Genomic DNA, 14,244 nt, shown 5'->3' with positions numbered 1-14,244 from the left:
CAGCAGCGAGCAGACAAGATACTGGTCACGACGCTGTGTTTTCCAGATTTGGTATAAAGGATGTCGTCTGCGACGGGCGTCTTGTTATCATGTCCCAACCTTCCTTGGAGGATGATGGCTTTCAACCTTTCAACGGCCGTCTCGGCAAACTTCGCTACCTTGGACTTGCCGTGATGGCTGCCGCTGGAGCAGTTGCAGGTGATTTGGTGCAGCTTGTTCTCGCTTTTCCAGTACAAGCGAAAGAAATGAATTCCGTGGCGGCTGATTTGACGATGCCGGAACGAGCTCCCGTAGTTTACCCGGTCCTTTTTGGGAACGTTCTCACACACGTTGTTGCCGCAATGTGCGCAACATGTGGTAGGGGCCGCGCACGTAGTGACTCTTTGGATATGATATGGCCTCTACCGTTCTCGAGGCAAGGAAGTTTTATATTTCCTGACGATTTCGCAAGTCGAAAAAGAGTAGACAGTGTTGTGGAAGATTGTGAAGGCTTTTTGAGGCTTGGATTACTCGCCAGAGTTTTGCAGGTCTTGCTCGGCGCCATGCATCTACCAATTTCTGGATTGAGACATCCAGACTTGTACGCAGCCGACCTGAAGAAGACCTTAGAATCTTGGGAGGAGTCTCCCTCGTCCACAAATTCCTGGATGAGAGGTTGTGGCAAACTTCTTCACTTGGCACTTTCAAGTACCGAAAGTTGCGTGTTATCCTCGGACGTTCCTTTCTCTTTGGAATTGTTTCAGTCAGCCACTTCCTTAGCATGCTCTGCTGCGTGCTCATACCTTGAGGATGCTGGGCTTATTTTGCAGGTATTAGTACCTGGTGCCATCGGGCGATATATTCCAAATGATTCTATCTTACTGAGTGACGTCCATGATAGCCCTTCGAACTTTCACATTTTTGAGGAACTCTCGTCATTCTTCAAGCTCGAGGACATTGAAGTGATTATGGATTCAAATTTGGTGAAAACTGTTGTTTCGGAATGGTATAGAAAGGCTTGCTTTCACGCACAAAAAGCTATACCAGAGGGAATGAAGGATTTCATACCATCCGATCCCAAATCCATGCTCCAATCTCGCCTCCATCGGACCCAGGGCTATCGAGTGCAAGACTGGCCATCTACGGGTTCAACGTCAAGTTTCAGCAAAGCCAGCTGTTCCGGAGAAAGGGACGATCCAAATTTTCAAATGCAGTATTCTGTGGCTCATGTAGCTGCCTCCGTTGAGCGCACGTCCCTTCTTTCACGGCAATCATCCGTCATGATTCGGCAAATTCCCTCACCAACCCTACTTTCATTCACATCAAAGAAGACGGTCCCTCTGCTTGGCGGTTTCTCCCAGGAACTTTCTCAGTTGAGTGTTAAAAAGTTTCTGACACACCCCCATATCAAAGTCATTCCAACATCCTACACCGATTTGTACGCGGAACTAGGGACCCTGCTACCCGACTGCGAACAAACAGCAGTTTGTCTTATATGTGGCCAGGTATTGAACGCAGGCGGGAAAGGCGAATGCACTCGCCACGCAAACAAATGTGGTGCCGGTGCGGGAGTCTTTTTTTTACTGCAGGAATGCTCTGGATTGCTCCTTCACAAGTCGAAAGCGTGCTACATTCACAGCCCATATGTCGACAGTCATGGCGAGACACCTCAATACAGAGGGCGACCCTTGAATTTGGATGCCTCACGGTACGAGCACTTACAGGAGATTTGGTACGGGCACGGTGTACGACAACAGGTTGTGGCTGAGCGAGGAAGCTCACGACAAGTCATACTTCCGGAGTTTTATTGACCGTTTCGTCGAGAAGAATTAGGTCGACGTTGCATATTTAACCACTTCTTCATACACCAAACATACGGCGATAAGCAAAAGGTTCAGCCAGACCTGAATAGAAGTCCGTCTAAAATCACTGGGGTAAGGCCATGAATTGCCATGACTTCGGCCACACTCGGTAGAGGCAACAAAATGAGCTGTTCGCTCTCACTTGCTCTTTAACCCATTTGCTTCTTTCTTGAAGCTCACAATCAACAAAATATGGTGAAATTGTTTTATGTATGTATCCATTTATCTAGGCCGCATGGGCTGACATATCTCGACGTACAGCTCTATTCTTGCTAAGCTGTTCATCAATCACAACGCGACAAGCGGCATCGCCACCGTGCCCGATTTCTAGAATTTCCACACTATAGTTCGCAGTGAGCATCTCTGCTAGAGCTCCATATCCTTTCGATCCAATCGCCTTATTGCCTTCCAAGCGAACGACGCGAACTGTTTTCGTTTCAGTCAAATTAGAAGCGATAGCGATACAACCAATATCACCAATTTCGTTGGAAGAAAAGTCAATCTCTTCCACTGCATCGCTTGCAACACAGGCCGCGGAGAGATTCGCCGCGGCTTCATCGTCCATATTGGTGTACGGAAGGGCAAGGTAAATTAGACTGGATCGGGCAATGGAAAATGCCAGAATGTTGAAATGCATTGGCTCCAAAGGCAAACGAGCCAACAAAAGTGTCGTCAATGATTTTGCGCGCATCAATGGAGCTAAACAAAACTTGGAACAGTACATCTTGTGTTCTGAGCTTGCTTCAATTTTCACTACACGAAGAGTTGGAATCGTGCTCAAACTCTTGATCAAATCGTCTATTGAGGTTTCCAATTTTGTTTTATCCAAGCAAAAGTCGAAGTCCATAGCAATAAACTCTTCCAAGGATTTGTGTCCATACAGAGCCCCATTGAAGTCGGAAATTGCATCTTCGTCCCCTTCAACAAGGGTGCGACCAATCTCGGAGAATTGTAGTTTAGAAGCAGTGCGTAGTAGCTCGGCCAGTGAAAGAGCTGTGAATGACCCACCAAAAAGGTGGAGAGACCGCATACTCGAGAGATTTCCAATTTTTTTTAAGAGTTCCTCGACCTGGGCCTTTTCCCAGTCGGCCAAAGAGCTACCGTCCAAATGAATAGAGCGGACATTGATCGACTCGAGTGCTTTCAGGAGCTCGGGAAGGCCACCTTTCTTGCCGTCCGAAAGGTGAAGCTCCCCCGAAGACGTCTCCGCCAAGTGCGAAGCCATGCTATGTTGCCGTTGTGGTCACGGAGTAGGAGTGTTCCTTAATATATGTGAACGTGCTGTACAAATGGTAACAACACGGAACCAAAATCTTGATTTTTACTTGGCAGTCTTTTTGACAAAGGATCAAGTCATTGTTTCACAGACCCTTATGTCTGTTTGAAGGAGAGTTTTGGATTTGGTAAAGACAAATTGCAGCTAGCTGGCAAATCAACTCAGAATTATTGAAGCTCCTTGTTTTTAGACTTTACTTCAAAAGCGCTCTAAAAAAATTTGATATATATTTTTTAGCTAAATGACATATCCGTCCTTATCTGCTATTTCAGGGATTTTGGAAGTGACCATACTTTTTTTGGAATTCGTTTGCTCTAACGGAGACAGAGCCTGATGGAAGCGTCTTCACAGTGACAGCGGAACCAATAATAGGCAGAAGAGTTTACTTGACGAAAAACCTCACTGTCAAGAGCACGGTTTGTACAATTTAGTTTCGTTTAAATAAACAGGCAAAAGCCAAACCAAAGCCTCCGATGGCACGAAATACCTGGTAGTTCATGGCTGCAATACAGGCATCCAGCAGTTCAAAACTCAGTACACCTTTACTGAATAGCACCAGCGTTCGAAGCGGGAGATTTTCCACATTGGCTCGAACCATACGTTTTTGCCTTTTTCGGGTAGGTCCTTTCTTGACCTCTTTTGCTGCCGCGGATAGAACAACTGACAGTAAGAGCTTGCCCATAAGTCTGCGACTTGCTACTTCCTTAAGTAGCGAATTCCGATGAAAACCGCCAACTCTTGAGACCGTACTAGATTCGGCAGACGCCACGCATTCTGCCAATACAAATTCTTTTCTCTTCGCAAACCGCTTAGCGAATGTTTCGTCGTCCACTTGACTGAGTGTGCCACCTCCAGCAACGGGAGGATAGGTTTCCTTCGCCAGATCACTCGGCCCACGCCCTTCCGCAAATACTACAGGCGCTTCCAAGCGAATGTCTCGACTGCTCGACGCAATGCGTATTTCAAAACCACCAGCTTCTACCGTCCAATCTGAGACTCCAATGTCGTAAAACGAAAACGCATCGGTAAGGAGATCAAATTCTACCTGTTTACTTTGCTGAGGCTCCAAATGTATTTTGCAAAAATACTTGAGCTCGTGAACAGGTCGATAAACCGACGGCGAGTCTTGATGAATATAGCATTGCACAACCTCCTTGGCAGCTACTGCGCCAGTATTGGTTAAGTCGAACGAGACATGCACAGATTTGGATGTAGCATCGTCGCGATTGACTTGCACATTAAGATTGCCGTATTCAAAGGTCGTGTACGTCAATCCGTGCCCAAAGGGAAAACGAACGTCTTTTTGGGCGGTGTCAAAGTAACGGTAGCCGACATCCAAACCTTCTCGATACTCCACACGATCGCGACTGCCCGGAAAGTACCGGTCTGCGAGTATGTCCTCTTGGACAATTGGAAAGGTTTCGGCGAGTTTGCCGCAGGGCGATTGCACACCGAAAATCAAATCTACCGTGGCGGCTCCACCGGTTTCACCCAAGAGGTAGCCTTCAAAAATAGCTTTGACCTTGTCAGCCCACGGGATCTCAATCGCTCCGCCATTGCTCAACATCACAATCACGTTACTGTTCACTTTGCTAACCGCGTCCACTAGAGCATTGTGTTGTGCAGGGATATTCAAGTGTAAACGGTCAAAACCCTCGGACTCCATAATTTCCGGAAGTCCCAGGCACAACAAGACGACTTCGGCTTGCTGCGCCACCCTCACCGCTTCGGCCAATAATTCCTCGTTCACGGCTTCAATATGGTCGTCATCGGCATGGTATCCGGGTGCAAAGAAAACGTCCTTCGTATGACGAAACAACTCATCGTACGCCGTTACGACAGAATTAGTGCAGACCTGCGAACTCCCCATGCCTTGGTAGCGGGGATGTTCCTTGGCAAAGTCTCCAATAACGGCTACCGACGTTCCTTGTTTCAGCGGCAACAAATTGCCCTGGTTCTGCAACAAGACGGCGCACTGCATAGCCACTTGCTTGGCCAACTTATGCTGATCATGCCAGCTCGACAATTCGTAGGTATCCCGAACCGATTCTTTGTACCGGCACATGAGATTTAGCATACGTTGGGCGCAGGCGTCGACGTGTTCCATGCGCAAAACCGTCCCTTCCCGAAGGGCGCGCCGTATTTCCCTGCCGTGGGCTCCGTGCGATCCGGGCATTTCCAAATCCATGCCGGCGGCAATGGCGGCCGGCCGATCGTTGGTAGCACCCCAGTCCGTTATCACCACGCCCTGGAAGCCCCACTCGTCGCGGAGCAACTGCGTGTTCAAGAATTCGTTTTCGCTACAGTACACGCCGTTAATTTTGTTATAGGCGCACATGATAGTGGCGGGCTGCGCGTCGCGGACCACGGCTTCGAAACCGCGGTAGTAGAGTTCGCGTGCGGTGCGTTCGTCGACGACAGCGTCCACGACGAATCGGTGTGATTCCTGATTGTTGACGGCAAAGTGTTTAATGCAGGCGCCGACGCGTCCGTTGGCTTGGACGCCTTGTACATAGGCCGTGGCGAGTTTGGCCGAAACGAGGGGGTCTTCGGAAAAGTATTCGAAATTGCGCCCGCCGCCGCCGTGGCGCTTGAGGTTCATGCCCGGGCCGAGGAGGACGGCGACCTGGTAGTGCGCGCATTCGTTGCCGAGTGCGATACCCACTTGGCGCAAGAAATCCACGTCCCAACTGCAGGAGAGAGCGGCGGCGGTGGGAAAGCACGTGGCGGGTAGCGCTTCCTGTAGCGACAGCTCTTTGACGGGCTTGCGCACGCCGTGGGGACCGTCGGCGACAGTGAGAGAAGGTAAATTGAAGCGGGGCAAATCCGGCAACAACCACAAGGTTTGACCGGAAAGCAGCAAGAGTTTTTCCTCCAAAGTCAAGTCATGCACCGAGACGTATGTTGGAGTAGACGGGGGGCATTCGACGTCCGGATCCGTGGAGTTGGTTTGGTGGTACTGGACATCCGGCGAGGCAGTCATGGTCACGGAATCATCGTCGGTAACGGTACGGAGTGTTTGGTGTGATTCCGCCTTGTTCGTATTGCTCATACTAAGAAAAGCGTTCGATCGACTCGGAGTCTAGAGCGTTTCGTTGGTACCTTTGGGTTGGTTGGAAGCTTTGTGGAAACGCCGAGAGAGAACCAGAATCTGTTCGACCGAATTCTTCGGCTGGATGTTGCCGCGTGCGGCTCGATTACTGTGCAACAACCGATACCCAGTCTCGGTAATCTGTATGGTGTGTTGGTGTATGTACAGCGGCAACACTTTTGTGGGGAGTGACGAGAGTTCTGCAGAAGGCAGGCAATGATTTGTTCGGTAGGGGGTTGTTCGGTGGCTTGGTAAAGATATGAAGAGAGGTATGTGGCGAGGACTATCCCGTCACCCAGTTACCCGCACGGTGCCAATCGCAGTCAGAGCGTATCGGTTACAATAGGAAAGAATTCGAGGGAACAAGTCTCGGCAGACTTTTGGGTCTCTGGCCACTCACCGAAGTGTCCCACCGCTGTTTGTCTGTCCCGTCCCGTGCAAACATAAAACGTTGCTGGTCGTGGGTTTGTTTTTCGGACACAGAAATTGACAAGGAATGACTCCATTCTCCACAGTTGGCGTCTGCACTGTTCGTTATATCATCAGTATGACGTGGTACCCCCGGATATCTGTTTACTGAAACTTATGATGGACCAATGAATGATCGATCAGGATGAGCTCCACGACATTCGGAGTCAGACCCCATGCAAACGACACTATGTGACGTAACTAAATAGTAAACATCGAGTCAGCTTAGGAAGTGAATGTTGACAAATGCGAACGTTCGCAATCCGGTTCCATTTGCGAATCGGGAACAAACTTACTGTTGATTTTCGCGATTTTCCAAACTAACAGTAAAACGCTTGACTGACTCTCTAGAGAGACACAAAGCCAGCTACACTTACCTTATTACGGATGCGGGAAAAACCTCGGATATCTTCTGAACCTTCCGAAAACTGGTGAAATTGACTGTGATCCGTGTTGCTCCCTCTGACGTCATTCCGTAAGTTCCTTCCGGCAGCAACCTATTTGTAACGATCGGACCTTTCAGTCGTGTCTGCCGATTTGAGTCCCTAATTATCTTCGTAGAGACTGTACTGCTTTTTTCGAAGGAAGCTCGTCTGTGTTCCTCCACGACTCGGCGCCGGCCCGTGGCGCTCGCTGTTTTCAGGGGTGGAGGGAGAAAACGTTCGCACTTTTGGAACAACCAGAAAAGATTCAGTGTGACTTGCACCGACTTTCCCTCTGCGCGGTTGCTTCATTCTTGTTTCGGACCAAGCTGCTTCAGCATTCGTGCGAAGCGACATTAAAAAAATCTCTCTCCAGCCTGGGAGTGCCTTTGCCTTTTGGATCACAAAAAACCAAAGAGGCGACCCAACAACACTTGTTTTTGGAGTTTGACAGTGTTCGTCGGCTCGTCTACCTCAAACCTTACGCCGTACTCGCGACATCCTCCGCCGGCAGATTGATCGCCAACGCTCGCTGTAACCGTCACTGGAACCGTCACTGCACAAACAATGCTGGGTTCCATTGCCTGGCGCGCATTGATGCGCCGGAATGTGATTTATCGTCGTCGCAACTGGATCGGATCGGTATGTATGCTATAGCACCTTCCTCGCGTCGGCATTTACCACTACTTACCATCATCCCCCTTCTCACCTCGTGCGTTCTTATCCTATATCAGCTTCTCGAGATTGCCTTGCCCGTCTTCTTTGTCGGTATATTGGTCTTGACCAAATGGGCCGTCGAAAACTCGGGTGAGAACACCGGAACGGAGGTGATTCCGGAATTCATTCCGGACGGCAGTCGCGCTCTGACCCCCTTGACCTTTCAAGATTACGTCACCGCGATGCAAGCCAAGCGCGTGTGTCAGACAAGCGAGAGTTTCTTTCCCGGCAGCGGGGACGGACTCTCGATCACCGGGATGCCCGCGGAAGGCTTCAACTGGCAGGTGCCCTTCGTCAAATGTGACGTACGCTTTTGCGACCAAGACGGACAGGATGCCAGCAACTTTTGTGAGTACGCCATGGTGGCCGTCGCCGGATCTTCCTCCACGGATCAAGGCGGCGCCGCCCGGGCCTCCGCCTTTGCCTCCTGGATGTACGAACGCTATCCCGCACTCCGCACGTCGATGCCCTTTTTGTTCGATTTCGTCCAGGTCTTTGATTCCCCTGAAGAAATGGACACGTACGTGAGGGATACTCGCTACGGGGATTCAGAATTTCCCAAAATTGGCATGGGCATCGTGTTTGAAGGAAACGCGGCCGACTCGTATTCGTACTGGTTGCGCCAGGTACGTCAATCGTTATCGTGACGATGCAACATGTATATGTGCTCGTATCCATCTACCTATATATATACGTATTTCCGAGCCTTCCTTTACACTAAGCTAACATCTTGTATCTTGTTTCTCACCTTTCTTCAGAACTCGACTAATTTCAACAATCCCAAAGAAGAAGCCCGTCCTGCGGTCCGTACTACTCCAGCAACGGATCAGTTCTTGGCGAAATTTGCCAAGGAGGACGACGTTTGCGTTCCGGAAGATGGTTCACCGAACCAGGGTCCTTTCCAAGATTCCTGTACCGGACAGTATGTCTACAACGGTGTGCTAACCATGCAACGTTTGGTCAATGACTTTATTTTAGCCGATTCCGGTGCCGAAGCTCAGGGAATTTTTGTAGCCGAAGCTGGGGTTCAGTACGTGCAGTTTCCCGCCCGATCTTTCGAAACAACGGGTTTCTTTGGAGACATTGCCGGTATGTAGCGGCTGGTACGGATAAGGGGTCGTGGACTGAAAGACCTTTTGCTCACTTTTTGGCTGTTCTTTTTTTCTGCGTGCTCATAGAGGTGATGCCGTTGCAGGTCATTCTAGGCTTTCTCTACCCAGTTGCCTCCATGATTGGATTCATTTGCCGTGAAAAGGAACTTCGGCAAAAGGAGCTCATGAAAATGATGAGCGTGACCGAATCAGACATTGGCTGGTCTTGGTTCATTTCGTTCGCCGTCTTCCATATCGTCACGGCTACCATTGTCTCCGCTGTTTCGGGAGCCATGTTTAAGAACTCAACAGGCTTTTACCTCTGGATCTTTTGGGTCTTGACGCTCATGTCGACTGTCGTATTCTCAATGGCAGTTGCGACGCTGGCGTCTAAAGCGACACGCGGAATTTTGATCGGGCTGCTTTTGTTCTTTATTGGTGTTTTCTTTTCAATTTCCATTGACTACCAAGACGCCAGTAGCGGTTTACTCTCTCTTTTGAGCCTGCACCCAGCCGCCGCCTTTGGGTTTGGTTTGCAAGAAATTGGTAATTTAGAGGACCGAGGTGTCGGCGCACAAAGCAGCAGTGTGGGAGAGTCGGACTACCCTTCAGGTTACACATTCAACAGCGCGATAAATTCTTTGATTGGAGATATTATTCTCTGGGGATTACTCACTTTCTACCTCAATCGTGTTATTAAACCGGATTATGGCCAGGCGCAACCTTGGCACTTCCCGTGTACAGCTCTTTTCAAGTGCTGCGGATTTGGTCAAGGTGACGGTATGGACGACATGGACCATGCGCACCATGCGGAAATTGAAGATTCTGTGCCGAACGAGCCTGTCGGTGACGCACTGCAACGCCAATCCGAAGGGAAGAATATTGAAATTCTTGGATTGCGTAAGGATTTTGGAAACAAGACGGCGGTAGACAATTTTAGTCTCAGCATGTACAGCGGACAAATCACGGCGTTGCTGGGACACAATGGTGCGGGAAAGGTACGCTGGTGGAAGGGTACTGCAGCTCGGCTCGTTGCAATTACTTTTGATTCTCACAGAAATACTTCCTTTCCCAGACGACGACCATTGGAATGCTCACCGGTGCTCTCGCGCCGACAGCAGGATCCGCAACCGTGGCGGGCAGAGATATCCGTCGAGACATGACCAATATCCGTAAGGATATTGGTATTTGTTTGCAACACGACTGCCTCTTCCCTATGTTGACCGTACGCGAACACGTACAATTCTTTGCTCGTTTGAAGGGACAGTATAAGATAATGTCGAAGGAAGACGCGGAAGCGCAGATTGACCAAGTCATTCAGGACGTTGCCCTTTCAGAAAAGCGCAACACTTTCTCGAAAAACCTAAGTGGCGGCATGAAACGCAAACTAAGCGTAGCAATAGCCTTCTGTGGAGGAAGCAGCGTTGTGCTCTTGGATGAACCTACCAGTGGAATGGATCCTTTCTCTCGTCGGTTCACCTGGAATGTCATCCGTCAATACCGCCAAGATCGCTGCATCATTCTCACAACTCACTTTATGGTACGTACGCTTTTGGAACGATAGTAATTACAAGTTCCCTCTTTCTCGCGTGTCGTTAACATTCGTGGTCTTTGCTGCAGGATGAAGCCGACATTCTTGGAGATCGGATTGCAATCATGTCGGAAGGTCGTCTGCGATGTTGCGGAAGCTCTTTGTTTTTGAAAAAGACGTACGGAGTCGGTTATCAGCTTGTAATTGAGAAGCTCGCCGCCAAAGCTGCAATCAAGAATGGAGATACTGGTGCGAGCGCAAGCACGATGGATGCTCTTCACGGTAATGACGATAAGTTGAAACGAATTGTCACGGATAATGTTCACGAGGCCTCTTTATTGAGTAACGTTGGATCTGAGATGAGTTACCAATTGCCAATGGGTGCGGCCTCCAAGTTTACGCCCATGTTTGAAGGACTAGATGAGGAAATTGACAAGGGCATCATAAGTTCTTATGGAGTCAGCATCACAACACTGGATGAAGTGTTTCTCTTGGTGGCTAGAGGAGAGTCTACTGAGAAGGCCGAGCTTGCTTCCTCCAGGCAAATTGGCTCGAATGGTGCCACTCCTTTAGCCGCGGATGCCGACAAGAGCCAACGCTCTCGAATGGATTTAGAGAACGACCGTCTTTTTACGACTCATGTCAAAGCTTTGTTTCGGAAGCGTGCCGCGAATTTCCGTCGTGACAAAAAGGCGTGGGTGTGCACTACGATTGTCCCATGCTTGTTTGTGCTGATTGGACTCATTATCCTTACTTTTGCTCCCGTCGATCGAGATTTACCACCTATTGAGCTGACTCTAGACGATTACAATGTTGATTTCACGGGAATGCCGCGGAATCCTATTGTCTTTAACAACCCTCAGAGTAGCTTTACCTGCCAACCAGGAAGTTGTGCGTACAGTTTCCCAGTCAGTACGATTGCTGATACTGATGAGACCTACTTCTTCTGTGGATATCAAGCTCGTCTAGAGGATGAGACCACCAATTGTTCAATTACCGAGTCAGATCAAGTAACGAGCACATTGAATGGCATCAATGGCGCATCTGCAGAAGGAATTGAAGCCAGCACTGTGTTTGAGGTAAGCATCGATTGCTGTCACGGTAAATTTCGATTCTTTCGGTCGCTAACATGTTATTTTTTTTTACAAAGGCGTCTTTGAGTTTGTTCAACTCCAGCACGGTGTTTCCTGCTTCTCAGTATGGCGCAATTTTCTATAAACATGAAGTGGGTAGCGTCACAGATTCCAACATTGCTTACAACGAATCAGTTTTTAGTCAATGTGTTGCGAACACGGTCAATTATACAAATGTGGAGGATTGTGGCAGATTTGGAGGAGTGGGATACATTATTCAGTACAACTTCACTGCTCTGCATGTGTCGCCTTTATTCCAGAGTCTAGCCGACCAGGCTTTAGCCAGAGAAGCTTTGAATTCTGATACTTTTACAATCCAGACGAAGCTGGCGCCGCTGCCTATTACTAAACTCGAAGGGAATTTCGGAAAAGCTGAGGATGCTTTTTCCGCATGGTTCCTTGTTGTCTTGAGTTTTCCATTTATATCTGGAGCTTTCGCAACCTTTGTTGTATCTGAGAGGGAATCGAAAGCGAAGCATTTACAAACGGTTGCCGGAGTTGAACCGTCGGCCTATTGGATTTCGACCTTTTTTTGGGACGTGATGAACTACCAATTTCCACTTTGGATTACCGTAATTTTGTTTTTCGCGTTCGGGGTTGACATCCTTACGACAACCGAGCGTGGCGTGGTTGGCGGAGTCATTGCGATTCTGTTCTTGTATGGACCTGCATCTGCTGGGTTCACGTACTGCCTCTCCTTTGCTTTTTCATCGCCGAGCTTGTGCAATGTCTTTATGATCATCAGTGGGTTTTTGATTGGCATGGGCGGACCTCTCACAGCTTTCATTTTGACCTTGCTTGGCAACGAAAACCCTGCTGAACCGAAGCAGAATTTGATTGACGCTGCCAATATCGTTATCTGGGTCCTTCGTTTCATCCCCGCGTTTAACCTTGGCAAAGGTCTTTTCTATGCTATCAACATCGAAACACTCGACTTTTTGGAGAACGAGCGTGTTGTCGCATGGTCTGAACCTGTCCTTCTCATCGAAGTCATTTTCTTGGCGTTGGAAAGCGTCCTTTACATGCTACTTGCGATTCAAATTGACAAGTGGTCCAGCAACCCCCGTGCTGTTTCTATCTGGCGTAAATTTGTCCGATTCATCACATTCCAGTGTTTCTGTGGTCCTAAATCAAAGGATGCAATGGATATAACTACCGCAATCCCCGATGACGACGATGTTCTTGCTGAACAGGAACGTGTCCTGTCTGGCGGGGCCAATGAGGATTTGATTGTAATCAGTAAGCTGACCAAATGCTACGACAATGGAAAGCTGGCTGTCAATAACATGTCGCTAGGTATTCCTCCTGGACAATGCTTTGGTCTTTTGGGTATCAATGGCGCGGGAAAGACGACAACGATGCAAATGCTTACTGCTGAATTCCCACCAACTACTGGGGACGCGACATTAGCAGGCTTTAGCGTGGCGAACGAACCCGAAAAGACTCGTCGTCGCATTGGATATTGTCCTCAGTTTGATGCTCACTTCGATAATATGACGGGTCGAGAGCATGTTGAACTGTATGCCGCCATCAAAGGCATCCCATTGGAGTTTGTAAAGGAAGCTGCAGCTACGAAGCTCACAGAAGTTGGTCTGAGTGATAAAGACAGCGACCGTCTCGCGGCCGGTTACAGTGGTGGCATGAAGCGTCGTCTTTCTTTGGCTTGCGCCATGATTGGTCAACCCCAAGTTGTCTTCCTGGACGAATGCTCTACAGGAGTTGACCCGGTTGCCCGTCGCGAGATCTGGCAGCTCATCAGCGACATGGTCACAGGAGCCAACGTTGCCGCTGACGAGAAGACGTCGGTCATTTTGACGACTCACTCTATGGAAGAATGCGAAGCGCTCTGCCCACAGATCGGAATCATGGCGAACGGTCGTCTGCGCTGTCTCGGATCTGCGCAGCATCTGAAGAACAAGTTCGGCCAGGGCTTCCAGGTCGAATTAAAGGTCAAGATTTTGCACAATGAAGATATTGACTATCGCAAGAACCTCACCAAAATAGCAGAAAGTAAGGGCGCCCATATCGACGAGGAAACGGGAGATGTGAAGGACGACGTCTTTTTTAACGTGGACGAGTGCCAGAAGACCCTGCAGCTTTTAACGGGCGACACGTACCTGTCCGACATGATCGGGACTCACAATCCTTCTGGCTACTTGGTTTACAAGAGTGCCTCGTCCGGACTAGCAACTTTGGAAGAGATTGCTGCCTTTGCCACGAATGAACTTCGGATGCGTGACCTCGATGCGTTTATCAAGGAGCAGTACCCGCATTCAGTTCTTCGTGAACGTCAGGATTCCAAAGCTCGTTACGAAGTGCCGTCCCAAGGTATTCGTATTTCCCAGATATTTTCGAGTATTGAAGAAAACAAGGAGGTCCTCATGTTGGCGGATTACGGTGTCAGCCAAACCAGTCTCGAACAGGTCTTCAACATGCACGCGGCGGAAGCCGAAAAGCTCAAGCAAGGTCGGGACGACTCTTAAAGATTTTCTCGATACGTTTTAACGTTTACGCAATTGCCCCATACACACGCGCACGAACGCACACACGACTTATCTACAACAGTACACACGATTTCACGCGGATAGGTATTTTTACATCAAGGCAAAAGTAATCAATTCCGACTTTTTAAATGGTTAAAAATTTACACATTGGTGAACCACGGTTGTGACTA

General features: G+C 49.0%; 3 protein-coding genes across 3 annotated transcripts; 1 reads left to right on the top strand and 2 right to left on the bottom strand.

Annotated features, from left to right (window-relative positions):
* Positions 1-2,067: 2,067 nt before the first annotated feature.
* On the bottom strand, positions 2,068-3,066 carry PHATRDRAFT_40577 (predicted protein; the record flags this gene model as incomplete). Its single annotated transcript, XM_002184489.1, has 1 exon — positions 2,068-3,066. One exon carries the CDS (start codon positions 3,064-3,066, stop codon positions 2,068-2,070), a length of 999 nt encoding a protein of 332 aa, XP_002184525.1.
* Positions 3,067-3,356: 290 nt separating this feature from the next.
* Positions 3,357-6,169, bottom strand: PHATRDRAFT_49793 (beta-glucosidase; the record flags this gene model as incomplete). Its single annotated transcript, XM_002184488.1, has 1 exon — positions 3,357-6,169. The coding sequence occupies one exon, from the start codon at positions 6,167-6,169 to the stop codon at positions 3,545-3,547; it is 2,625 nt and encodes an 874-aa protein (XP_002184524.1).
* A 1,187-nt stretch (positions 6,170-7,356) lies between these two features.
* PHATRDRAFT_23497 (predicted protein) lies at positions 7,357-14,231 on the top strand. The gene is made up of 7 exons (XM_002184564.1): positions 7,357-7,740; positions 7,833-8,441; positions 8,574-8,904; positions 8,994-9,904; positions 9,982-10,446; positions 10,527-11,345; positions 11,588-14,231. Exons 1-7 carry the CDS (start codon positions 7,666-7,668, stop codon positions 14,051-14,053), a joined length of 5,676 nt encoding a protein of 1,891 aa, XP_002184600.1. The 5' UTR covers positions 7,357-7,665; the 3' UTR covers positions 14,054-14,231.
* The last annotated feature ends 13 nt before the right edge of the window (positions 14,232-14,244 follow it).

Source organism: Phaeodactylum tricornutum, chromosome 24 (assembly GCF_000150955.2).
Source record: "Phaeodactylum tricornutum CCAP 1055/1 chromosome 24, whole genome shotgun sequence".
Classification (NCBI taxonomy): domain Eukaryota; phylum Bacillariophyta; class Bacillariophyceae; order Surirellales; family Neidiaceae; genus Phaeodactylum; species Phaeodactylum tricornutum.
The sequence above is the reverse complement of the archived record's forward strand: the minus strand, read 5'-3'. Positions and strand labels throughout refer to the sequence as shown.

Bases quoted from the DNA above. Each gene is read 5' to 3' on its own strand.
- PHATRDRAFT_23497 (XM_002184564.1), top strand. From the start codon at position 7,666: ATGCTGGGTTCCATTGCCTGGCGCGCATTGATGCGCCGGAATGTGATT. The intron at 8,442-8,573 runs GTACGTCAATCG...ACCTTTCTTCAG, and splicing joins ATTCGTACTGGTTGCGCCAG to AACTCGACTAATTTCAACAA. The intron at 9,905-9,981 runs GTACGCTGGTGG...TTCCTTTCCCAG, and splicing joins GACACAATGGTGCGGGAAAG to ACGACGACCATTGGAATGCT.